At 44.7% G+C, this 26409-nt stretch overlaps 1 protein-coding gene across 5 annotated transcripts in view; it reads left to right on the top strand.

The window, feature by feature from the left end:
* GRAMD1B (GRAM domain containing 1B) overlaps positions 1–26409 on the top strand; it is a 111990-nt gene that overhangs the window by 14145 nt on the left and 71436 nt on the right. Inside the window, exons 1-2 of one of the 5 annotated variants that reach the window (XM_021376222.1) lie at positions 18839–19780; positions 25155–25232. In XM_021376222.1, coding sequence (XP_021231897.1) covers positions 19419–19780; positions 25155–25232 — 440 coding nt within the window. In that variant the 5' untranslated portion in view covers positions 18839–19418. Of the gene's footprint in view, positions 1–18838; positions 19781–25154; positions 25233–26409 lie in introns of those variants that run through there. The other 4 variants (XM_021376224.1, XM_021376225.1, XM_021376223.1 and 1 more) reach the window with 4 other exon arrangements.

The raw sequence follows: 26409 nt of genomic DNA, 5'->3' as shown, positions 1-26409 counted from the left end.
AACAGCTCTGACAGGAGATGTGTTCAGAAGATACCCATAATTTGTCATAGGAAAATGTTATTTAGCTTCCATTATCTTTGGTAAGGAGAGAAGCATAATTGCCCCACTGCTGAGAATGTTTTAACTTCAGACTGTCCAACACTGATGTCTTATACATATTTATACAATCCATGTAACTGTGTGATTGGCAGTCCAAGATGAGCAAGGCTTGTTTGTGCTTTTGAGATGCGGAAGAGTGGTTATTAGAGGAGTACAGGTGTCCATGGAAGCTGTATGCAGCATCGTTTTTATTTGAAAAGTGTTTACTTGTTAAAATTCATCTCTTTCACTCATGTATTTGTTCGTGTTCATTTCAGCAATTCTTTGCTGAAGTTGTTTGTCTGAATGGGAACCAAAGGCTGTAAAAAGTCAAGATTTCAAATTGTGAGCTGAGGATGGTTCTCCCTACAGCAGTGGCAGCCCCTTGCCCAGGTCTCAGCTTTGATTCTCTTCCAAAGCATCTACTGAAAACAACTGATTTTTAACTCTGACCTCTGTTCCAGTGAGCTGACACCTGAGTTTTTGATGCTATATTTTTCAATGGGATGAATTTAAATCCCCACAGTGGAGAAAGTTGACTTCTCCAGAAGAGCAGTAAATGGCTAAGCTGTAAAGCGCGGGGGAGAAGATTTAGAGAGTGGGATTTACTGGAAGATAGACAAGGAAGGCTCTTCTTGAGCTGTAATGAGGGAATTTAACATGAAGAGTGTGAAGTGAGTTAAGTTTTGGCAAGCAGCATGAGGAATGTGAAAACAAGCAAGGCAGGAAGAAGTATGAGAATTGTCCTGGAGGGATGCAAAAACAAAATAGGTCTGGAAAGCTGGGTGCAGGGCGAGACCTACTGTGTGCCTTTGAGTTCTGATCTTATTAGAGAAAGGCCTTGCTGTGTGTTAATGTAATAAAAAGGAGGAAGAGCTTTTGTGAGTGCTTTGTGCATAGTCTGTCCTGCCCTGAGCTCCTACAGCATTGCACAAGCTCAGGGCTAGGGATGTATGGATTAAAGCGAGTCTCCGAGATTGTGTTTGAAATCAAAACTCCTTCTGGTTAAATGTAATTCAAGGGAGGGGAAAAGGGAAACAAGATGGAGGAACAAAAGAGAAAAGGGGATTGTTTGTATATTTCTTTAACTCTGTACCTCTCATAACTGTGCAAAATGTTTCTTTTTAAATTGGTGGCGAAGCAGCCAGATGTTGGGAAAACTGATTTTTCTGTGGAGAATTTGAGACAATTTAACGTCGTTTTCTTAACGTCTCCTGCACTTCGCTTATCCTCACGAACGCTCAACGAAGGATTTGGGTCTTGGCTGAAATCGTGTTCCAATTTTGCAGCTAGGGAATGGAGGAGCAGATAGTCAGCTGCTCGAATAGTTTCAAATAGACTGCATTAAATAATATAACTGAGTTTAGTGGACTGGCATGTGCCGATTAAGGGTGAGTTTCAATGTGTTTTCTCTGTCTTCTATTTAAATGCGTATTTCAGCATGAGGTATCAGTATATTTACAGCAGGGGTAACTGCATCAGACTCAGATGCCCGGTGCAGCTGAGTCTTACCTGCGGAGACTTGACTGCAATCCAAAAGTAACATATATTGGTATGATTTTCTCTTACTTTGTGAAGAAAATGGGGATTTCCAGGAAGTTTCTCCTTCACTTAGCAGTGGCATGGTGCGTTTACTGTAACTGTGCCTGTGGGCAGGTGCCTGTGCACCTCCCGGGCCTATGGCATGGGGATCATGAGCAACACCTGACCTCCGGCTGGCCTGGAGCTCTGTGCTGTCAGGTTTTGGTGCCAGTTGCAAGGCAGCAGATGTTTGGATGACGCTAACCTGGTCTGCATGGCTCCTGTTTCTCACAGATGACAGTCACCTCGGCTCCTTCCCACACAACCGCCTCCTTCACCTCCTCTGACAGTCAGGGCTTGTTTCCATGGAGCTGTTCCATCCATACCTTAGGAAACCTTTTTTTCCGTTCCCCTATAGACATCATTTGAGGTTTCCATGGAAACCTTCTGAAGGAAGGCCCATGGTATCTTAAGCAAGTTAAGAACCTTGATAAAACTCCATGTGTGGATGTGTGCTCCTAACACACATGATGGCAGTGTTCTCTGCCCAATTAGTTATTCTACCTTATGTTAAATATGTTGAAAAAGGCCTCGGACTCTGCCTGACTTAATCAAGCTCAAACTCTGAAAGTTAGTTTTTTTATTAAAGAAAAAAACCCAACAAACTAGCAATTTCAAGCAATTAACCAAATAGTGTCACATTGTGTATTTGAGAAAAATAAATGAATGATATCATTTAATTTCATAAATAGTGCCAGCCTTATAAAGATGGGAATGCATCCTGTAAATCCATCAGCATTCTTTTCTAAGCTTTCAGTATTTGAGTGGGAGGAGTGAAGTAAAATATTCACTGTCAGTTGCTGGGAAGTTGTCAACAGCAGCAGCATTGTGCAATTTTGGGAGAGCCAGCAGGTGGAGGTCATTGGTGGTAGAAGCTGCACAGAGATGAGGCAGTGACTGTGGAGCTGAAATAGCAGGCCGTGATCCGAGGGGCTGTGTGTGATGGGGTTGATGCAAAGGGTCTAGATGATAGAATGGGTCAGAAACAGGGCTGAGGAGGGAAGGCATGTAGGAAATGACCCAAGGGAGGATGTAGGGGCGGGTCTTCTGTGGGCTGGAACAACTGTGCTGCATTCATCTCCCTGCCCCCAACCCAGTCTCCTCCTTGAACCTCAATTGAGAAGAATCATGTATATTTAATAGAAAGTACTGATCTTGTATTTGTGCTGCCTAGGTCAAGGGTAAGCGTGTCCTTTGTATGCCTGCTGTACTTGTACAGTTCCATTTGGTCTTATTTAGTTGATCAGTTTTGTTGGTTAGAGTGACTTTTAGATCTAATGCTGTGACTTTAGCATAGAAAGATGCTTTGAAGAGTTCTAGAGATAGTAAAGAAGCAAAAACCATACATGTGTAGGTCATTTCAGTGGCTGGGAAATGTATTTCAGTGGTGCAAACTGCGAGGAAGATGGGAGGGCTCTAGCAGTGACTCATAAATAGAGGGGAAGGCAGTGGAAAGTTTAAGTTTGGCTGAAGTGCCGCGAGTGTCTGGAGGTGGATTCTCAATTATTGCATTGCAGAAATGCCTGAAGAAGAAAAATGATGCCTTCAGTCTTCTTTTAAAAAAAAAAAAAAAGCAACCCAAACTGTAGCACTCTGTATTTTTGTCGCTTGCTTTTTCTTGAATTGAAGGTGACTAACATGGAGTATGTCCTGGTAAGCAATCAGCTGAACATTCCTGTGCCTTTTTGCTGCTTGGGTTGCTAACAGCTGCTATTGCACACTGTGGGCTTCAATTCACTTTTTGTTCCCTTCCCTTGTATTGTCACTGCAGAAGCTTGAGAATCTCTTGATCGAGTTCCCTTTATTTTGTACTCAGACACTTGCTATCTTAGCTTCTAAACTTAGACCCATGAATAATTTGTAATCTTTTTAATGATCTTAGTACAGTCCTGCATGTTCGGAGCAGTCCTATGGAAAAATGGCCTGGATTTTGAAGGGAGAATCTTGCAGTTCCTTTTTATAGCTGATTAAGTAGTCCCTATTAACTGAAAGAGAACCTGTGTGCTTGGGTACTGTATGAAGGCAGCATCAGAGTAGCTTCAAAGAGGGAATGGTCTGTGCCTCCCGTGTCATTTGATTTCTGGACCGGAGTTTGCTCGGGTTCTATGTCAAAAGCATAAATAGAAGAGCTTGGCTTTGTTGGCACTCCTGTATCCAGATCCCATGCACAAGAGAAGCACTGCCCTCAACAGGTTAGCCAGCCTTAGAAGGCAAATTAGGGGGGGAAATAGAGCATTACCTCATTAAGAAGTCTAATATCCTTTCACAGGATTCCAGTTCAAAAGCCATCACCAAAAGCTGGTGGGCTGCCCTTCTGTTTACGCATACTGGCATGCCTGCACAGATATGTGTTACTTCTGGTGTGTGACAGCTCAAATAGATGACATTTCCTACGTGGAGGGATTCATATAAGTAGAGATGTGTAGCTAGATACAATTGCATGCTCTGTCATAATCTCTGTGCCTGCATATGGAAGGTTGGGATTGCATATTAGTGGTACAGCTGCAAAATAGAGAGGACTGCTGTGTTTGCATGTCTGTATTTAACCTGTGTGCTAATTTTTACAAGCAGCACCTGAGAGTGAAGAGAATTGCTTCAGAGCCAAAATCCTGCTGCAGCCCAATAGTTACTTTTTGAGGGAGGAAAGAGCCGTCAGGAATAAACTTCTTAAACATCAACTCATACTGCTGACCCTGAAAATGATGCGTGAAATCCCTAGTCCTCTCTAACAGGTCATCTTCAGTGATCATCTAAAAGATATCCCTTCACATCTCTTGCTAGTGCTGCCTTCTTCCTGGAAAGGAATTGCTGCAGAGAGGTTGCTTGCAGCAGAGTGTGAGAGCAGAATCCTGCCCAGCGGGTGCTGCAGGCCCTGCTCCTGCTTTGCAGCCGCTTGCTTTCCTTTCAGCCCCTGTGGCAGCTGTGTAGCAGCAGTTGGTGCTTGCAGTTGCTTTCGGCGCTTGCTGAAATGCCAGAACAAGCTGTTAACTTACTGCAGTTGCAGACAGATTAGGGCCAGCGTTATAAATGTGAACTTTGTTAGTCGTAGCCTTGTCGTTTGTTTCCTGTGGCTTTGAAACTGCTCTTTGGATAGTGGTGGGAGTGAGGGGGGAGGGAGGGAGAGCCACGGAAGATCCTGCCTGATTCTTGTCCTCCATTCAGCAGGATTTCCTATGATCCTGTGATCCTTCCTGCTCCATTTCCCCCACCTCCCTCTTTTCTGGCCACTTACCAGTCTGCACGCAGTGTGCCTTCACTCCACCGCTGCGGCTCCTGACGGTGCTGACATGAACCCACTGCTGTGCTTTAGAGGTTTCCCTGATGAAGATGGCCACGGAAGACTGCCTATGTTTTCTGCTGTTCACTTAACCCTGTAAGTGCTGCACCACCATATGCATTTCAAGCTGGCTATTTCAAATGTGTACTGCATCGAGCACTTAGACGATTTTAATTCAAAAAGGATCAGCTATTAAAAGGGAGAAAACCACGAGTAGAGGTCATGCAACAGTGGGTGTTACACAGGTTTATTGTAGTTGGGTTTTTTGGCTGCTAGTCTGAATGGAGCAATAATGGCTTTGTAATTGCAAAGGAAACTGTTGAATGTGGAGTTGTTTGCTTGTGAAATGTGGGTGTCAAAGTGCTTTATAGGGGAAGTGTTATGATGCCTCATGCCAACTTTGTGTAACAACAGTTCTTGACAAAAGTGACGCTCAGGTGAGTTTATTTAAATGCTTTGCTGTGTGTTTGGGATTTGTATTGGAGTTGTATTTATGTGTCTGTGAGATACTCTTCACCCTTAAAAATAAGATGAGCGATTTGAACTTTTTTGGACAGCTGAAAATGCTCAGGAAAGTACGACAAGGGACCTCAAAGATCTTTGTACATGTGTCTGATTGTTACTGAAATGTTCACATCTTTTAGAGGAACTATGGCTTGAGTGAAATGGATGTCTCATTTTTAATTACACCTAGCTTTAGTTTAGTTTTTAGATCTTTCCTAGAAGGTATCTTTGTCTCTGTATAGATGCGTGGCAAAGATTTGATCAAGGATGGTATCATAGGCAATAGAGAGCTGGGTAAAAGTTGTTTGCTTCCAGGGGTCCTGTTGGCCCCTAATTAGCAGATCACACTGACTCTAAGGGGAAGTGCATGCCATCAAATAGCAGGCATGGTCTTGGTGGCAGTCTTTGGAGAGCTAAGATTTCAGTTGTCATTTTTATCCTACCTCAGCTGGTCAACTCTTGTTGGAGTATATCGCATAACCAGAGGACAAATGCTAAGTGAATGCTTAGTGCTTTTGTCAAGGAAGCTGCTCTGCATATGGAGGAGCTGTTTGCTGGCAAATAATAATTTTGCATGAAACAGAGGCCGTGCTGGTCCAGGCTTTACATCACTGAAGTTCACTGTGGTAGTGGGAAGGAGACAAACACTGACTCAGCTTGCGTTGATGTTTGAACAGCTGTGCTGCTGTCACTGGGCAGACACTGCAACACTGAGCTCTAATTTTACATCTTCATTTGTTTCTGTTCTCTTGATTCTGTTTCTAAAAGCGTCATTCTAAACAAGCCCTCTGAGATGAGTGAGTTATGGTTTTCCCTTCTTTTGTTCTTGTTACTTTCTTTGTGTAGGTTCATCTGAGAAAGTGGTGGTGTAAGCACCTGTCAAGAAAGTGCTCATACTGTGCCTGCTTCAGTAGATACCTGACTCCTGCAATTGCCTTAAAATACACTGATGTGGGGGGAAATAAGTGACATGTGATGTAGATTCCTGATCCTGGGGGCTGACTTCTATGTTCAAAAGTTTGGTGCAACTCCTCTGGAGAAGGAGCAGCATTTCTGAGTTCCAGAATCTCAGTCCTTCCTGCGCATGAATTAGCTTGTGTGATGTGAGACTGACAGATGATGCTTATCTTTGTGTGACAGAAACATTCTGGATTTCTTGAGCAGATGCTGTTGTTGAATCTTTGCTTCTCAATGGGGAGAGGCCCAGCCTGCTTGTCCATCTGGCTGGGCTTCTGCCTCACTGAGTGCTCTATTCGTCAAACTGGGCAGACTGTTGTGATCTGAGCTGTTAGAAGTGGTTTTGTATCTGGGGCAGACAGCAGTCTGTATGGGTAATTATAGGTGGACAGTCCAATCAAGTATAAGTTTGGTGGAAGAGGAATGCTAGCTTCTGCACAGCACTAGATTTCCACTGAGCATGAACTCCTTGGGAATGGTGCACTGGGAATTCTTACCATAAAAGCTACTCAATGCAGCAGAACAAATTCCATTGAAAATTGCTGGAAGATATAGAACTGTATCATAAAAGGATTATCTGAACCCTCTTGAACCATGACTGCAGGAACAATGTGTATGAGTACAGACAAATCCCTCCCCCCAGCCCCATGCCATACTTGTGATGTATGAAAGTTGGTAGAAGCGTTAATTGCTTGTGCTGTACTGTAGGTCTAAGCTTGAATTACTGCTTGCAAAATTTCACTGCAATTCTAATGATAATTTGATGTAACTTAAATAAACCCTTAAAGCTCATCAGTTACTTTCCAACATGGTTAAACCAAGGTGTAACTAAAAACCACAGGGATGTGACATCTCTGTATAAAGGTGAAAGATGCAACAGATGCCATCTCAAGGAAAGAAATTCATGGCCCTTCTCTTTGGGGGCAGGTGAAATCCAGATGGGAAGGAGTGATAACTGTCAGGCCTGTGGTCCCCTCTTCCAAAAGATGGGAAGAGATTTACTTCTTAGTACACGTTTAGGATTTAAAGGACACGCTTTACTCTGACAACTATTCAGGAATTGTTTGGCAATTGGCAGCCATACTACTGCTATCAGTACACTTTAAACTGTGCCTAATTATAAAGCCCATTCGTTATTTCAGACCCAAATCAAGCACTTACATAAGCTCTGTGCCTTAGATTTAATTACTAGATGTGATTCGCATCAGAGACACTGATTCATCCAAAGCAGATAATTGCCAGATCCCAGTGTATTAAAGAAAGACATTTATCTCATGCCTTGCTTCCACTTGCTGGGGCTTTATTCTTTGCCATTTAATGTGGGCCTCTCTCTGGCACCTTTAAAAAGGTGCTGTTGTACAGGTTAGCCCAAGGCGTGCTGATGAGAGGCTCAGAAATAGCTTTTTTTTTCTTTTTTTATCTAATAAATGTCATTGTTCACTCAAAACTTATACAGGTTTGCTGAGAAGTGGGAGTAAAACTGAGTGCAGGCAAGAGTGAATGGCAGGTATATTTATAACAAATGAATAGATGCTGTGAGTATTCATTCCTGCAGAGGCTATTGACTCAAATGCTGACTCTGGGCTGAATAACTTTCTAACGAAGAGTCAGGACTTTGGAAATAAAATCCAATTTGTGGTTCAAAGGTTTTTGTCTATTTCTGCTTTCAGATTTTTTTTTTCCAAGTGTGGCGGCATTGTTTGCTGGAATTGGCTTTTTCATCCCACCACAGGCAGAATCCGAGGAATAGAAGCTGTTCTGCTTGTAACTTGCCTCTCAAAACTACTGCATGGCCTTAGGTAGAAAAACTAAAACCTGTTTTAAGAAAGGTGAAGAGTCCCAACCAGAAATATCTGGGAATGACGCTATTCCCACGCGCGTTCACACATCTTGCCTGCATCCCCTATCCCTCCTACTTGAAACACGCTTCTAAAATTAGCACTGGTTAATATTTTAAATCCAGGAACAGTTTTGCTCCAAAAAGCAGCCTTGGGTTTGTAGGTTCAATAGGCTGGGCAGAATGGGAGATGCAGGTACTGCTGAAAGATCTGATTCGCTTTGCTCTGGAGCAGCTCGATCTTTGGCAGATACCAAAGTCCTTTGCTTTCCTTTGTCTCAGTAATTGCTCTCACATTCCACCAAAATTTGCCTTTAGTTCTCATTTGCATAGCAGAACTATGCAAGAAAGACTAACTTACCCTATAAGATACAGTTTTTGGGAGACCATTGGTTTCACCTCTTTAGAAGGTAGTGAGGAAAGAGGATAAACTCAGGAACAGAATCTTTCTTGGTGTAACTTCTTTGACTTCATGACTTATAGCAGGGATTAGTTTGTTTCTCAGCAAAGGCTACATACCAAGCCTTGCACGTGTGGCTAGCAAAACCTATTGGTGCACGAGACCCTTCAGCTTTCTCTATGGATGTCTGCTCAGGAAGAGGATTTTTTCTTCATCAGACTGCCTCAGAATAACTCTAAAAAAAAAAAAAGGAGGAAAAAAAAATCTCAGTTCTAGCCATGTACACTTTGCTGTTTTTATCTCCTCCTCCTCTGACAATTTGGTCGTTGGTCGGCTAGCACCTGCTCCTAAGCTTTTGTCCTTTGGAAGTGAACCTGACATAACTTAAGAACATCTTGTACTCAGCGGCAAGACCCACGGGGAAAGCCTCAGTGTTTGTATGAGCATTGAAACTGCTGATATCAAAGAATATAAGATGAGCAACTGGAACATGTGAGGAAAAGCAAACCTCTAAGGGCAAGAAAATTCTTTTGGCAGTTCCCAAAGGGTATGAATAGTGCTAATGACCCAGCTCTTGGAGAAAGGCTGACTTTGGCAGACACGTCTGGCTTGCCTGAAGGCCTCTCTGCATCCCTAGTGTGGAGACCTAACCATGTCTGTGGAGCACTGGGGTATCTGTCATTGCTCACTGGCCAAGTGTTCCCTTGTTCCTCAAGGAACGTGATAGCTGCCTGTGGCTATTGGCAGAGGGAGATGTCAGTGAGTGGCTCATAGGGTCTGGAACATTGGCAACCCATAGCAAAATGCTCCAAGCGATCCCATGGGGATTTGTGCTGCTGTCCAACGAACTGATGGACAGATCTGTCAAGGGCTGAGAGATCGTTTGTGGATGGCTCATGGAACTGTGGGCTCTGGATAAGATAATATTTGAATAGAGATGGAAGAGTCTGGTAACAGTAGCAGCTAAGGATGTTGAACACTTGTAATATTGCGTTAATAGTATTTTCTATGTCAACACAGTATGTTGGAGGCAAGGAACCATCTTAAACATAGAACTTGTTCTATGCAGGCTGGATCTGAAGCTAATTGGTAGCCCTGCCTGCTACTTTCTAGCCACTAGAGAGCAGCAGGGCCCTGTTGGTAGAGGTTCCCCCAGCAGCTGTGTTGTGTTTCTGCCCTGATTAGACTAAAGAGAATCTGTTGGGTTGCAGGCATGGGAAGGCAGGAGGAGGAACCCAAACAGAGTGTAAAAATGCATGGTATTTCAGGGGCTCACAACACATGAAGTAAGCTCAGGGTGAGCGAGCGATCTGTTGTAGCTGCCCCGCTACTGAGATGGTCGAAAAAACAGACTCATATTGTGAATTTAAGAAGCTGTCTTGTAGAACTGAATTAGATGGCACATAAAGCCTGTTGTAGGGGATGAAGGGAAATGTAGGGTAGTCCCTGTTAGCGAGTAGCTTGTCATTTGCTGTTGTTAGATACGGCAGCTTTTATTTCTTAGGCTTTTTTCTTTTCTTCATGTTGACGGTGTTCTATGTAATAGAACCACATGGTATTTTTCTTGGCCCCTGGTTTAAAAAGGACTTTGAATATAGATTCATGTCCTTCCATTTTGCAACTCACCCTTTACTGAAGATTATAGTAAGTGTGTGTTTATGAAACTCACTAGGAGCTGTGAATAAAGCAGAGGCAGTGGCAGAGGGGACATATGAAAATTAAGCATCACACTGGCTACTTGAGAATATTTTCATGTCATTCAATGCTTTTCAGAGTTCAGATGTAGTAGGAGAAGTATCAGCATAATATGTAATAATAAAACTGGAGATACTGAGATATTAAGTAGTGCCACCCTCAGACCAGGGTATAGGATGTGATGTGGGGTACAAACCCTTCTTTGTTCTTATTTCTAAGGAATAAGAAGTGGTCAGTGGGGTTTGCAAAACTTATGGGTTCTTCATTTTCACCAGAACAGATGTCCTTGTTATGAGCAGTGGGATTTCAATGCGTACCTTAGCTGCCATCAAGAGAGAAAGGAACTGTATCTTCACATTCACCACCTTCAGATTAATTCTTGATTTGGACTGCAGTTATTCTCGTTGGTGACAGAACACGGAGCCTTCAGCTCTGTTAGATCAGGTGGGCTCAGGTCTGCTGGGCTGTACATTTTGACTGTCTTGAGGATGGCTATGTGGTTTATATATTTCCCTAAATTAACCTTGTGCAGTTCCAACACGTTGGACAGCTGTTTTAATCGCAGTGGGGGGAAATGGAGACCCAGTGTGAAATGGCTCTCTCTGAAGGACAAATGGGAGGAATAGGATTGTATCCCTGGAACCCAGATATCCAATAGCAGCAATCCCAACCGGCCCATGCCTTATCTCCCTGGGATTCAGAGGGACTGTGTGCAGGGTATAGGATGTGATGTGGGGTACGAACCCTTCTTTGTTCTCTAATGTGCTTGTTGGGTAAGATCTCAGTGTAGAAACGCAGGGATTACAGTGGTTCAGCATTACTTGAAAACTCAGACAGCTGAAGAAGTATCACCTGCCTGATCCTGCTGCTACTTCTGTATCGAAAGACAAACAAAAGAGTAAGCAAAGTTTTAGCTGACTGTGATTATTGGTGTCTGAAGCCATGTGGACAGATGAAATAGAGCACTGTGCAGGCGTTGTTAGTGTGAGCTTTGCCCCAGAGCACTTGGATCTGACCTTGACCAAGTGCTTCTGCAGAGTCTGAGTGTAGCTGCATGGTATTGAGAAAGGAAAATATGGGAAGCAGATTCCTGGCAAGTGGGACATAACCTGACTGTTACAGGCTGTTTCATTAAAAGATGACCATTGGAGGCTGTTGATCCTCAGCAGTTATTTGGAACTAGGTCAGCAAGAGTGTCTGTGGTACTCGCAATTCTGCATCTGTGTGTATCTAAAAATGAGCTTATTTCCAGCATAGATCAGTAGGTGTGACTGACTGCCCTGGTTTGGGTTGGGATGGAGTTGATTTCAGGCCTTAGCTGCCTGCTGGGTTAAACCACAGCTCTAACCACCTTGCTTGCAACCAAAGGCATCGCTCGTCTTCGCAAATGAATGTGTAATGACAAAAACACTGCTGGGAAGATGTAACTGCAAAAGGGTGGGTGGCATCTGTCACGTCTCCAAGTGATCTGCAGTGACTGTTTGCAGGATGTATGGTATCAGCAACATTCCTGCAAGTGGATTGTGGAGGTGTTTATCAGAGATTTCACACCTGCACATGCATACTCAGGTAAAACTTGTGCCTGAGGGGCATATTCAAAGCATTCTGCTTATGCATAATATACGTGGCATCTCTGCTGCGACATCCATTTGCACGTGACAGCGATTTTGATCTATATAGAACCTTCCCTACTCATTCACTGTAAATAATTGCTACCTACTAGTGGTGCATGTACTGTCTTATAGATGTGCTTGCAGCTATGCAAGCAAGAAACTTGAGTTAATTTTGTGGTTGTAAATATACCTTGCCTCAAACAAGCTCATGGCGTATAACCCAAGTGGAGAGAAAACTTGTATCAGCATTACATGCTATGTGTGATGGTTGTGCTGTGTGTGTGGGGAAATGGTCTTGCTTCATTTCTGTGTCAGCAGTTAAGTGCAGGACTGTACGTGTGAATGGCAAAGTCAGCTGGAGGAGACATTTTTCAGCTTTGTAAGAAGTAGTTCCCAAATAGCTCTGTTCTGACATTTGCGAGGAGAAATGACAGTTTTCCTCAGGCATTTGTCTAATTGAGGAAATGAGCTTCTAGCTGCCTCGCTGCTGAAGTTGGGGATAATTGAGGTGATGGACAGGAATGGTTTTTATAAAGCAATCTCTCTACACTAACTGTAAAATGAGTTTACTAGTGGCAGAAAACCTTTCCTGTCCTACTGTCATTCAGTGGCTATTAGGATTTCAGAGCTAGTTTTGGAGTTTCCATTTGATCGTGTACAGAATAAGACTCAAGGAAATATATATATATATTTTCCTGCAGGCATTGTTTTCCTCAATATTTTCCTAGGGCAAAGCAATGTTCTGCTTTTTGCTCTTCCAGTAGAGGGGGAAAAAGGACTAGACAGCTGCGTGCCAGGATTGTTTTCAGTCACCATAAACATAAGATAGGGCAGAAATACTTAAGAACATCTCACTTCCAACCATGCTGCTGGTACAGAGGAATGAGTTGCAAGTAGTGCCTACAATCAGTTCTGCATTTGTGTTTCCCCCATCAGAAAGCCTTGCAAGCAGTCTGTGCTGTATGCACTCAGTTTGGGCACCGCTGCTTGTTGAGAGGCAGAAATTCTTGTTGGAGTTGGGTTGTCCCATGAAGAGCAATGCAGTGCTTGCTAACCTCTACCTACAGGAAGGGCACTGCGTGTAGTTTGGAAGTCTGAGATTTGTCTCTGGGTTCTTCTGATTAGGGAAATCTCTCATCTTCTGGACTGACTGCTGTTTGTAGAAGTAATTAGTTGCATGATCATCCAATCAGAAGACTTTGGGTGTGGAATGGAAGCCAATACCAAAACCTTGCTGCTTGTGTTTTGGCTGGTCGCCAGTTTATTTTTTTCTCCTTTGAACTAGTAATGCCTTGAATTTGGAGGTCTGTGACTACGGTGCTTGCTGTATCTGTAGAATTTCTGCAGGCTTTCATCCAGATTTTGTGCTTTTCTCCAGAACATTCTGCTGGGTGCTGACTGCTAGTGTTAGAGGAAGAGGGCTATTTCAGGTATTCGTTGAAAAACAAGTGGTAGCAATTCCAACACTTTAATCTGTATGTATAATCTTTGGTGCCTAAAACACAAGAGGGGTAAGAGTTCATACTGAAGCTATTTAATGATAGTGTCGCAATAAAAACCCATGTTTTTATTCTCAGAGCGTAGGTGCTTACATTGCAATATCAAGGTGAATACGTATGTGTAAAACAGGGAGAAAATTCAATGCAATATGATGCTTAACTGTACGTCTTTCTGTCCAGCCCTGCTGTCAGCTGATAGTCCAGCTTCTGTTGCTTGTGTTTGTGAGGCTCGGCTGGGTTGCTCATGTGCTGACAAGCCCAACTACTGCTGTGCTGAGCCCTTGCTAGGGTGTGTGTTTTGGAACTAACTGAGATTTCTGGTGCAGATTGCAGCTGGCTTGACAGAGGGAAGCAAGGATTTATGAAAATCCAGTTGGTTTTCTTGGGGGAAAATAAAACTTAGCTATGCTCGTCATTTTTAAAGAGAGCTTTGAGGATTTGTCGCAACTGTGTGGAGGCAGTTTTGCGTCTTCCCAAATGCACACTGAGAAACTCCTCCTACCATGTTTCATTTTGTGTGGGTCTGGGTTAAATACAGCCAACTGGAGAGATTCGAGCTAGTGGAGCAGGTATTCTAGCTGAGTAGGAAAGAATGTACTGTTCAGAGACCTTTTGTACTTACAAGCTTGCTCTGTGATTAATGGTGTGTGCTGTGAGCTGTGACCCATTAGGAAAGTGCTGAGCAGGTAGAGGAAATCCAAGGAATTCGGACAGAGTCACTTAGTTGTGCACAATGTATACAGTGCAAAGCAAAAATGCCAAGCTCCCATGCAAATTCATTGAAACCATCACCCGTGCTTTGTATGGGACCAAATTTCTCCTGTGCTAGAGGAGCAGTGAGCCCTTGGTGATGCTCGTGTGGTAATGCAGCAGCGTAAGTAGGTGGTACAAAATGATCATCTGCTTCAGTTCTAAATGGGAAAGAAAACTGTGAGGAAAAGCTCCTGGATCCTTTGCTCCATTGCCGTGTTCTGATGAATCACTGCGAAGTCATGACACCGATTTCATGTGTTTTGCTTGCTGGCCTTTGGCTCGACTATCCATTTCAGTTTGGATGGAAAGCACTGTCTGAAGGAAGCTGTAACAGAGCTGTCCTCCTGCTGGAAGAAATTGGTGGCGTGCTGTGCTGTTGGTGACTGGCAGTTGCTGGGGTTCTGGATGATGACCGAAGAACCTGGGGTTTGCAGCTGTGCATGAGGCTGTTTGGCTGCCTCCAGTTACGCGTGGTACCGTGTTAGCAATAATTCATAGGTCGGAGTCTTTGTGAGTTATTGTTGCTGTGAGAAGTACTTCTTTTGGGAGGTGAGAGAGAAATGGGTACAAGGTAACTTCCAGCAGAAAGCCCTGTTGAGATCTCTTTCAACCCCTGCAAGCAATATATGAAGTAATAAAACACTCCCATGACTTCTATATATGTGATTCTCTTAGGAAGGATTGGATACAATGCAATTAAGCCTGTTGCAGCCCACGTTATTACTCACTTCTACTGCTGCTGGTAGAAGTGGGATGTTGATGGCAAACGAGGCAGTTGCGGGCATGCAACTTCACATCAGGTTAACCATGTGTAGTGCACCTAGTGCACATATAGGCTGTGCTTTACATGGAGTAGAACTATGTATGTGCCACTATTTTATTTCTAAGGCCGTTAGTTTGACTTGAAATTCAGCTGTTTCACTTCACAACAAGGTGTGCTAACAGTGGTGTAAGTGTAATGAGACAAAGCCCTGGCACAAGGTAAAGGCTTACAAGATGTGAAGTCTCTGGTAGCAAATAATCCAAGCTGCAGTGACAGTGTAATATTTCCTGTGGCTGAGCTTGTATCATCTCAAATTGGACATGACGACTTCCATCTCATTGTCACCATTAACAGCCATTGGCTTCCCTGTCTTGGTACTGACCTGCCCAACTACTGACTGAAATGAGACATGCTGAAGTCTCAGGCCAGTGAAGTTTACGTAATTTATCCAAAAGTCACTGTTTTGTTTTTGTTTTTGGTTTTTTTTTTGCCCAGTGGAAATATGGTTGAAAACTATTCTCTTGGTCAAACTGTAAGTAATCTCCTATTTGGCCATGTAGCATGAAGGGTGAAAAATGCAGTTCTCTTCCCTCCCAGCACGCTTCTGGGAAATGAAGAGGCGCAGAGATGGTCTTCAACCCAAGTAATTAGGATCTGTGGTCATTAGACAATGTGTAAAATTGTGTTCTGAACTGGACCACTTATGGAAGAGCTACCAGCATGTCCCGAATGAGTGTTGTACCAGGAGTGGGAGAGCTGGGTGGTGACTGGGCTACAAGATTGCCTCCATCTTGCTTTGTAACACACTGAGGTCAGCCTGCTGCTGGTATTTCTCACCCTGCAGCCTGTGAAATTTGTGGCATCTGTCTTGTAACGTAGTCGCTGGGTTTCGGAGAACAACACATGCAGGTATCTGGTATCGCATGTCCAAAATAAAATTGACTGTGTATGTTCAGATGGGAGCAACTGCTGGCTGGTGCTTTGTGATTTAAAGGGACAGGTCTGTAGGGCCCTGAAGTCAAGAACGGTCAGCTAGCACATGCTTCTTGCATGTATCCACAAGTTCAGCATGTGTTAAGTTGTAAAACGTCTCATTTAAAACACAAAGACCAAAGGATGTCACAGTTCTGGTGTAGGGGATATGTTCCACTGTCACCAATATGATTATTCTTGTAGTAAACTTTTGAAATCGAAAAATAAATGGAGATGTGTTTTTTTTCATAGCACTGACACACTGTATTCATCTATGAGGGAGGATGTTTTGTTGTTTAGAACACATGGTAGTCCTTCCCATGATAGATTCCCCAAAGAATAAAGGCTGGCATTAGTTCATGTTCTCAACTCAGGGAAGAGATTTTTGGTTTTTCTGGGGACGTTTTTCTTTATTCATTCTTATCAGCCCTCTTCTACAGACACTGGAAACGTGTCTAGAATGCTTGTGCAGGAAATGAGCAGTATAAAATAAGATCCTTGATCAAGCCATGGGATTGACAACCATTTGCTGCTGTGCTCACTGTGTCGGGACAGAGCCGTCCTCCAGCAGCAGAGGCTCTTGTGGAAGCAGTTAAATAGTGCTGTCATTGTGATTTGCACAGAAATAGCACTGGATCCTGGGTGCTATGTCTCACTTTGTGGGTCAGGTGCTTGAGTGGTCTCTCCTATTACATGGCTCCTGTTTTTTTTCTAAGAGGACCGGACAGGTGGTCGGCATCCACTCTCCTCAATAGGAATGTCCTGAGAGTGTTTGAGAACAAATAAGTGTTGCTTACTAATCGGTGAAGTACTTGGAATTAAAGGGTGCGTGTGACATGTGCTAACCAGGCTCCTGTGGCACAGCCAGGGGGAATATTTGAGTTTGTGTGTGAGCGGAGTGGGGATGGATCCAATCTTTCTGAGGGGGTTCCCAGTGGGGTTCAGTGAGGCAGAGGGTGAAGAAACTGCTGGAACCAACAGGCAGATCAGTGTGAGTGTTCTGCCTTGCCAAAGAAGCAGTTCCAAGCTATTGCCCAGAGCAATGCAGTGTGAGTCGGGTTGATTAATTAGGTCATATGTGTAGGGATTTTGAGCGTCAGCAGTGTACACTGTGTGCGTTATTACTAAAGCAAGAAAGCATGCGAAGCTGCAAACATGTGGACCCCGTTAACTGCTGAAGTAACTTCAAATAAGCGTTAGATCTTGCTTAGATGATAAAACATTCCACAGGAAATCAAGCTCAACGCGTGGAACAAAACTTCTTTGTGATGGCCTGCAAGGGGCTGCTCATCTGCTTGTTGCATTGGAGAGGAATGGAAGTTCTTCTAGAGGATGGGGTGTGGGTGAGATTTAAGGGGAAAACACTTTCTGTTCGTACCATCTTCTGCTTCATTTTTCACATAAGGAAAAAGATCCCCCTCGCAGTAGCAGGCATTTGCTCTTGGTTGAGATTTAGGAATGGTAGAGTGCTTTCTGACACACAGGTGTGTGGCCGTGCACTGAAGGGGGGTTCTCTGTGAGTGAACAGGTGGTTGATAATGTTCTGTGTGTACAGGTGGCTCCTGGATGTGGCAACAGGTGGCTCGAGTACTTGATTGCAGCCTTCTCCATATTTTTTCTCTCAGATTTCACTGTTTTATTTCCTGCATTTTTTTTTAATTCAAGCAGGTGTTTGTGGAAGGTGTTCTGATTGTGCTTGGCACACAGGTGCCCAGGTGGCCGAAGCTCTGGATGTTGATTTCAAGTTTTGCTCAAGCTAGTAACATAAAGGAGAAGCAGAGCACAAAAAGGGCAGTGCTACATTGCAGGATTTAGGGACCCCCCCCCTTGTTCCTGACATTATAAATCTTCCCTTTTTTTTTTTTTGACATGTTCAGTTAGGTATGTCCTAGATTCCACAGTTTCTGGTGTTCCAAGTTCATGTGAGCTTTATTTTCAAGCAAAACTTTGAGGCAGCTCATGCAAAGCAAAATATTTCGGTTCGGCTCAACAAATATTTTTTTTATCCTGAAATTGGTTTTTTTTTTTAAAAGGTTCTGGCTGTTGAAGGAAAATTGAAACTGCGTCAGATTAATTGGGATGTTTTGTTCTGACAGCGTGCTTAAAATTCATGCAGCTGAATTGGAGTCGCTCTCTTTAAGAACTTGAGTTCTGTCACTTTCATCTAAAAATCCATCTCGATGCCAGCTTCATCCAGGAGCTTTTGGAAAATATGGGGGATCTGGATGGTGGATCACTTGTGCTGTTTGTTCTTACTGATTTGGTTTCGTTACAGAATATTGCAAGGCTAGTCCTGAAACTGCAGTTCCTCCCAGTGCATGATCCTTGGTTGTGCCTCCTCAGCATACTTGAATTTTCCACGTAGCATGTATGTTTATCCTAGTCTGAATCTGTCCTGCACGTCTAACTGTCTTTGTGGTGTCTTTGTTGTCCCTGGGCCTGAGACTGTTCATCACCCACTGTGCCATTTTGGAAGCAGCATTGCCCTGCAAGAATTCCCTTTTGTCAGCTTACACCCACATGAATCTGAGCTAGAAAACCAGCTAGCCTCCCAGTTCTGGGGCCACCTGCTGCCACTTTCTCTTTAGCTTCTCCTCAATCCTTCTCCTTCACTGCCCTTTCTGTGAGCAGTCAATGGGGACAACAAATCCCAGCCTTGCAAGAAGGCTGTGCAAGCCCCAGTTTGCTTGCTCCCTCCCTGCACAGGGTGGGCTGTCCAAGCAGGAAGGTGGGACGAGGGGAAAGCCTGTCCAATTGGCTTCTACAGAAAGTTATTATTCCTTCATACCCTTGTCATTTGGTTGATTTGCAGCAGCAGCATATTCGGTAATATAAACCCTGTCCCTTGGGATTATGAGTGCGGTGACGCTTGGAGCAGCTGCCTGCATATGTCTTATCCGCTACAGAAAAAGAACATGCTGCTGCTGCTCCTCCTCCTTCTCCTGATATTATCTAGTATCATTTCTTCCCTCCTTTGTCTTTCTCTGACCTCCTCACAGCTCCACGCCGCTCCATACTTGCTTCGTCTCTTAAGAAGACCACAGCTGAGTTTCCCAGCACAGCCCCCAGGAGAGTTTTTTTGCCTGAACCAACATTAGGCAAAGAGGAGAGAAAGCAAAGCAGGGTGGGGGCGAAGGGGGGGAAACAATCTGAAAGTGAGCCAAGCTGTTGCAAGCAAGTCCTGGTGCTAAACCTGCTGCTTTCAGAGACCAGGAGGGGAGGAACCTTGTTTGGCTGAGAGGGGAAGGACAAAAGAAACTTGAAACTGGCTTTCCTTGTGGCATGTCAGTCCTGAACCCCCCCCCTCCCCACCCCCTGCTCGTTAAATGAAAGCACCTGAGGAACACGAGATTGCCTGCGTGAGAGGGAGGGCCAGTGCTGGACTGGGTGAGGGAGGAGGAAGGTGACTTGTGGCTTTGTGGTGTGGCTTACACTGAGATCAGAGCTAGCGTGCTTGGGGGTGGGAGCAGAAGGAAGAAAGGGCACCTGATGCCAGCTGCCAATATGACAGAAACCCTGCAGCTCCCTGCCCTGCAAGTCCCGGAGCAGCAGGTGGTGGAGGGCAGCCGTGCCTGGTCCAGCTCGTCCACCCCTACCCTGCGCAGGAAGCGCTTCAAGATGAGGCGGATGAAGAATGTGCAGGAGCAGAGCCTGGAGGCCAGCAGTTATCAGGATTCTCCTTCCTCCAGCAAGGAATACCTGCAGCTCCCATCCATTGAGATCACTCCCTCCAGTGATGAGGACACTCCCTGGTCCAACTGCTCCACACCCAGTGCCTCCCCGCGCCGCAAGCGCTTCCTTCTGCGGAAGTGGCTGCGTGTCAGAGAGAAGAAGGAGTGCAGTGAGAGCAGGTACGTTGGTGGCCATCTCCCTTCCCTGCTCCCCAAGAGCCCCTCACAGCGGGTAGGGCCTGCTGAGCTTTTGGTGTAGGATTTTGTCCTCACCCAGTGGCTGGAATGGGTAATACGATGGGTTGGACTTGGTGATGGCAGATCAAATGGCCTAACTGTAGGTGTAAACAGTGGGCGTGTTGGAAACAGCATTGCTGTCCTTAATGATGGCCCTCCCTGTACCTTTTCCAGACAGTGCAGATCCAGTGTCTGAGTGAAGGAATTGTGCTTCAAGATTGGGTGGTGGGATTGACTTCTCTGGGGTGTCCTGCAGAGACCTTCCAGCAAAGGGTAGTGACAGCTGGGATTACCAGGACAGGGAGTGGTGATGCTGAACCCTTGCTGGTGTGGGGGTGGTTGTTGTTGGGTTGTTTTTATGATGATGGCCACATCTTTCCCCTGAGATTGTCTCTGGAGCCCTTCATTCACCTGCTAGCATTGAGACAATGGGGACAGGATGGGCACGGTGGGTCTGTGTGTTGAGATGTCTGAATTCAGCCCTTTGCTACTTTCCAGACCTGGAAGTTACTCTGTTCTCTGGCTCAAAAGCAGAGGACAAATAATTCCAAGACTCCCAAGGGCTTGTCAGTGCAGCAAAATGAATGCCCAGTGAGATGTTGTGTAGACATATGAAGAAAAAGCACTACCTTATCTAACTGTGCAGGTGCGGTTGGTGTCTGCATCATACACTGTAGTTCACTCTACTTTTAGTGTCCAAGTGGAACAATGTACCTGCCATGAAGGGCCTAAAAAATACAGCTTGCTTTCTCAGTGGGAAGTGAGCACTTCATTAATCTTCCTACTAGCTTAGTGTGGGCTAACTTGTCTTTCCTCTCACCCTATGGGTTTGTGCCTGAATGTTGGTGCTGCTTTCCCCTCTGAGCTTGTGGTAACTCTTCTTGCAGAAATTCCCTTTGGCAAGCTCAGGCTTTCATGCATCTATTTACTGTCTGAATTTCAGGGAAGTTTCAACAATACACACATGCCATAAAGGTTTTGCAATCCCTCTCTTAGAAAAGTAGCCTTGGAAAACGTTTCTTGGCTGAGGAATATTACTGGCTTCGTTCATGTACCTGTGGTGATGTCAGCAGTGATTCCAGTGATGGCACTGGGAAGATGGGAAGGACAATGCATGGGGCGGATGCTGAAGTGTCAGACTCACAAAATTAAGCACGGAATGACACCAGAGAACAGCTTTTCAGCTGAATAACTTTAATTGGGACTTAGCAATAGCAAATGATTGAGGCAGAGGTGAGACAGATTTCTTTGTAAATGTGTTTGGGGGAAAAAAATAACAAAAAACTTCAGTAAATCTATGTACACGTGGTATTTGCATGACTCTGCTGACATGTCTCCTTGCTCATAGTTGTAAAGGCATCTCTGCCTTAACCTTGGTTATGTTTCTGGAGTGGTGACTAGAAAAAAGCCACAGCAGTAGATGGATTAGTTGGCATTAGCATTCCAAAGCCAGCATGGCACCTCCTTCCTTCAAAATGTAGCAGGCCTCAAGTCTGTTCCTTTGCAATGGAAAACGTGATGTTTTCAAATAGAATTTTTTCCCTTTCCAGTCCAGCGGGGGGAAAACACAACATCGTTTGGTCACTTGGGCTCCCAAAAACTTGGCTCTTTCTTGCTGCTGTTTTAGAGGGGTTTGGCTGTTCGCAACAGGTGCTCGTTGTCACTGCACTGTTTGTTTAAATGCAAAAGGGAGTACAGTGTGCCTCCCGTGCAGCAATTAATTCTTATTATCTCGGAGTCCAGCAGCCTGTACCCCCGTCACATGGCCGGATTTCCGCAGGGCTCTCCTGGGAGAGCCTCTAGCTGGGAGCAAGCTGTGCACCAGCTGATGTGTTCCACTGATGCACGCGCTGCTCACAGCCCCGAGCTCCAGCAACAGCAGCTCTGACCACCAGCACGCAGCGAGCATCCGAGTGAATAAACTCAATTCTACAAAGTATTGTAGAGCACTGGTTAGTTTTTAGTAGCCTGTATAATTTTTATGGCTGTTTGCCGACTGGTTCTCTGCAAACTGTTAGGTGGCTGATAGCGAGAGCTTAAACAGGAGTGTATGTAAGAGCCTAGCACTGCCTACACCACTGAAACAGTGGGAAGAAGCCATTTTCTGACATAGAAATAGTTACTTTGCCTGTAACTGATGAAAACATGATGATCCAGTCACCAGGATTGCTCTGAGTGGGCCTACGAGGATAACTGAATGATTTCTTAAGGGATGCAGGCAGCTTCTCACCAATGCTCCTTGTCTGTTGTTTGTCATCCTGTTAGAAAATCTTGCGGTGCGAAACTGGATTTTTGGTTTTTGGTCTCTGGATTTGAATAACATGGGTTTTGTGTTCCGCTGGAACATCTGTTTCTCAGAGTGAGGGGAAAAAAAAAAGAAAAATCTTTAGGACTTGAGGAAATTGTCCAGGCAACCAAGCTTGCTTTGTGGGAAGTAAAGGAGTGTTGAGATGAAGGAGCAGTGGAAGTGGGCTCTGCAGATTTAACCATGAAAAGACATGGTTCATCTGTAGTTGTTGCTTGAGAAAGTGCTGAAGAGTTTCAGGTGATGTTTGGAGCCGTGGGGTTTGAGAAACAACCTTGTGAATTCTAGTTGTGACCTTGCAGTGCCTTGGAATGAAATGAGAAGCTGTTCGGTGATTTCCTAAGACTTTTAACCACTTTTAGTATAAAATTGCAATGTCTGTACATAAAGCTTCCCCTTTTATTACTTCTCAATGCTCTACTATTTCCTTATAATCATATTTAATATAACAGCAGCAATTTGTTGTTCCTCCATCTCAGAGGAACACTCATCTTAAAAGCAGGTCAGCTTGCAATGGACTGAAATATAATAATAAAACAATAGCTCTGCATTTCAACTGCTCTGTGCTTCTTAGAGAATTTAATAGCTGCACTTTCTAATATTCAGAATACTTAAATGACATTCTTTTCATGTGAAGGGCTCCTGAACTTAGATGGAAAGCTTCCATGCAAAACCCCGTTGCAGTGAAATAGATGAGAGGGGGAAGAACTGATTTTTTTTTTTTCCTCTCCTGAACTGAGTTTCTTGGATTTCTTGTCTTAAGCATTGGCTGGTGACTAGAGGGCAAGATGTCGCAATGTCTGTAGTCCATTAAACTTTAAACCTTGATTTGAGGGACTTCTTGAACTAGATGAGTGAGTGAGTGTGGAAGGGTCTAAGGTACACCTTGTATAACTGTCAAAGTAAACTTTCAGCTGGGACTTCCAGCATTGCAGGAGTGTTAGTTGGGCTGTGTTATACTGGACTTCTCTTTCTGGTAAGTTCCATTCTCTGCTTAATTGAAATGGACGTGGCAAAGTTTTGTGAGAGGGTTTTCATTTGTGAATAAATGAGTAGCTATGGAAGTGGTCCCTGCCATGATGTTTTATTTCAAAAGGGTGATGATAATTCCTTGGAGTTCGGAGTGAAACTCTGGCTTCTCTTGTGCTCTTTCCAATGTACATAGTTCACTTGGCTATAGTTAAGCTCAGAAGTACAGGAAAGATGTTGTATTGCTGTTTTAGGATATGTTGTTGTCACCCAGCTGGATACCAAAATACTTAAAAGAAAAAAAAATTGTTGTTACTCAAAGAATAGACCCCTTGGTGCTCCATATAGGTGAGAACAGAGCCCTTGGTGTGAGAGGGAAGGCCCAAAAAAGAACAACTGAAGAGATACAGAGGGGCCAAAGAAATGTCTGTGTACCTCAACATCCTTGCAAGAATCCCTTAAGTGACAGATGGGGGAGCAGTGTTGGGCTTAATATGTACAGAACAGGGGGACCCTTGTGGGAATTGTATGAATATTCATATGTGAAATGTATATAACAAGGACCATTGGATTCTGAGGTCTGCATGCTTTGTGGGGAGATCCCCGTGCACCCAGTGCTATAATAAACCCGTGTTGGCTTTCTGAACTATCCCTTGGTTTGGTGAGCGTTCTTGCTTATGGTTTTTGGTAAGAAGTTGTTACATAGCTTGAAGCCCATAACCAGTTCTTGTTCTTGAGTTGTCCTTTCTGCTGTGAGACGCATGGGTAAAGAGCGATGGAGTACGTGGGTATGGGAACAGCAAGTGCGATCTCTCCCCTCTTGCTGTGTGCAGTGATGTTTACCTGCCTTGGCTCTGATGGAAAAACCACATTGTGCCCAGTGGGCAACAAGGAAAGTGCTCTCTGTGGGATTAAGAGGTTGTCTTGTGTATATATGTTGTGTTCCCCCACCATATGGCTGGAAATGCACGCGTTTAGGTGAGGTGGTACATAAGCACATAGTTTAAACCTCCACCCGAACATCATGAATTTGGACAAGCTTTGTTTTTTCCCAAGTCTGATCTCAGAGACTGACTTCTGTACTGCTGGAGGGTTTCCCACAGGATTGGTTTTTCTTGTGAGAGCTCCAAGCTGTTCTAGTTCTAGTACCTGAGCATGTAGTTATCAGTGGGACATGGTGCACTTTCTAGCTCTTGCTCCTGGTGTCAGGGAAAAGCACCCTGTGTCCCGGGTAGGACTGTGTGGTTTGTGCTGGAGCTGTGCTGCCCTGGCACACAAGCAGGCACCCAGGCTGGGCAGAGGAAAGCTGGCCCAGGAACATCTGCTCTCTGCACTGCAGCCTGCTGTCTGAAGGCAGAATCAGACCTGACCAGGGCTCAGAAGAGGAGCTTTGCTAAGGGACAAGCTATAGGAATGATAAGCAGGAGCTCTGAGTCCTTGGAGCAGGTGGAGGCTGCTAGAAGAGAATCAGGCCAACTTCATCCAACGCTGTTACAAAAACGAAGCTAATTAACACCAAAAACCCAAACACAGACAGAAAAAGCAAATCCACAAAAGACAACAGGAACCCCCCACACCCATTTACAGGGGAAGAGTGACATCTTGTGGGCTCAGCTTGCAGTTCTCTACCAGAAACGGAGTGGTCACTTCTGGCCATTTCGTCCTGGGTAAGGGCTCCCTTTCACGGCTGTCTTGTCCTGCTGCCCAGACACAGGGGTCTGTGAGCACACAGCAGGCTGCTAGTTGAACGTTAGGCTGTGTGAAACCGTTCTGGGTTGGCGTGATGAAATACTGCATAGAAAATGTGCAACGTTACTTCTGTGTCTCTGAGAGCTCTTAGGAAAGAGTTGCTAGATGAGATGTAGAGGCTTCAAACCACTCATGCCCGTTGTACATCAGATATGACCTTACTTCCTTAGTTTCTCTTTGCACCCCCAGTGAGATGAAGGCTGAACCTTGTGTTCTTCTCGGTCCAGCTTGAAAACCGAAGCGTCTAACGGGGGCTTACCTGAATCTATCTTAATTGTTTGTCTTTTTTTGCAGCAGCCAGCAGAGCAGCCAGCAGAGCAGCCACGATGACGACTCGTCCCGGTTCTTGAGCCCTCACGCGCGTGACGACAGGTAGGGCTGGCAATAGCTAAACTGCAGGGGATTCCTGCAGCCACCCGGCGAATCCTGATGGGCCAGGCTGTTTGAGGCCTCTTTTCTATTTCTTCTCTAACAAAAAAAATGTGATTTGCATTTTTAAGTGTGACTTAACAGGTCTTAGCGATGTCTGAAAAGATGCGTTTTTCATGTGGTTAACAGTAGAATGTGGGGGATGGATACCTTCCATCCCTGGGTTACCCTGAGTTTTATCCTCAGGCTTGTTTTCAGTCTTGTTCCCTGAAATTTTGGCTGGCGTCAACTGCTCCATCAAATCTCCTGCGCGTTCTGATCCTTGAAGATGCACAAGTGAAATTCTGTATGTAATTCTTGTCCTCAGCATAATATGAATGTTGGCTGTTTATATTCTGCTTGTGATGTGTGGGGACAGTCCTTGGGTATGTTTTACAATGAGGTTGGTGAGGCCGTGGTGCCCTGTCCCTGCACGCACCAGGGTCAGGCAGGACAGGGCTCTGAGCACTGATGGAGCTGGGGGTGTCCCAGTGCATTGCAGGGAGTGGGACCAGATGGCCTTGGAGGGTCCCTTCCAACCCATAATGGTTCTATGATCTGAGCTCATTTGAAGCAGCTGGGATGTTGGAGAAGAAACTTAAAGTTTCTTGTACTTAGGGTTGATTTATGGCTGCATTAAACTGCAGCACTGGCACAGAAGCTGTTGAAAAATGAATGCTTATTTTTGTGTGTGATTTATTGTTGTTACTTTGCCCAGAGCCACATGATTAAGAGTTTTGCTGTATCTTGTAGTTCATCTTGTGAGCCTGAAAGTGCTTCATTTTCTTCTGTGCCCTGAGCCTTTCTGTCCTGGGCCAGCTCCTTGTCCCTTTCCCTAATAATGCCCTGCTCTAGGCTGCAGATTCTGATATTCTTTATGTTGTGGCTGTTTCACAGGGGAGTTGTGTTCCATTTCCCTTTAATGTTGGGACTGTGGGTCGCAGCAAACTGACTGGAGTGCGTGTGCTGGGAGCTGGGGGAAGGTGCCTTTCTGCTGCTGCTTAGTGCTTCATGAGGAGCACCTGACTGTGGCTTCAGCTCTGTGTGTGCAGTCAGCAGAGATTTGCTCCTGCTCTGTTACTCAGTTACCCACCCAAGCTATCCTTGAGGCCAAAGGCCTGCCTTGCTGACTGCAGCGGGG

The sequence above is a fragment of the Numida meleagris genome, chromosome 23 (assembly GCF_002078875.1).
Source record: "Numida meleagris isolate 19003 breed g44 Domestic line chromosome 23, NumMel1.0, whole genome shotgun sequence".
NCBI lineage: Eukaryota > Metazoa > Chordata > Aves > Galliformes > Numididae > Numida > Numida meleagris.
This window is presented reverse-complemented; position numbering and strand designations above follow the sequence as displayed.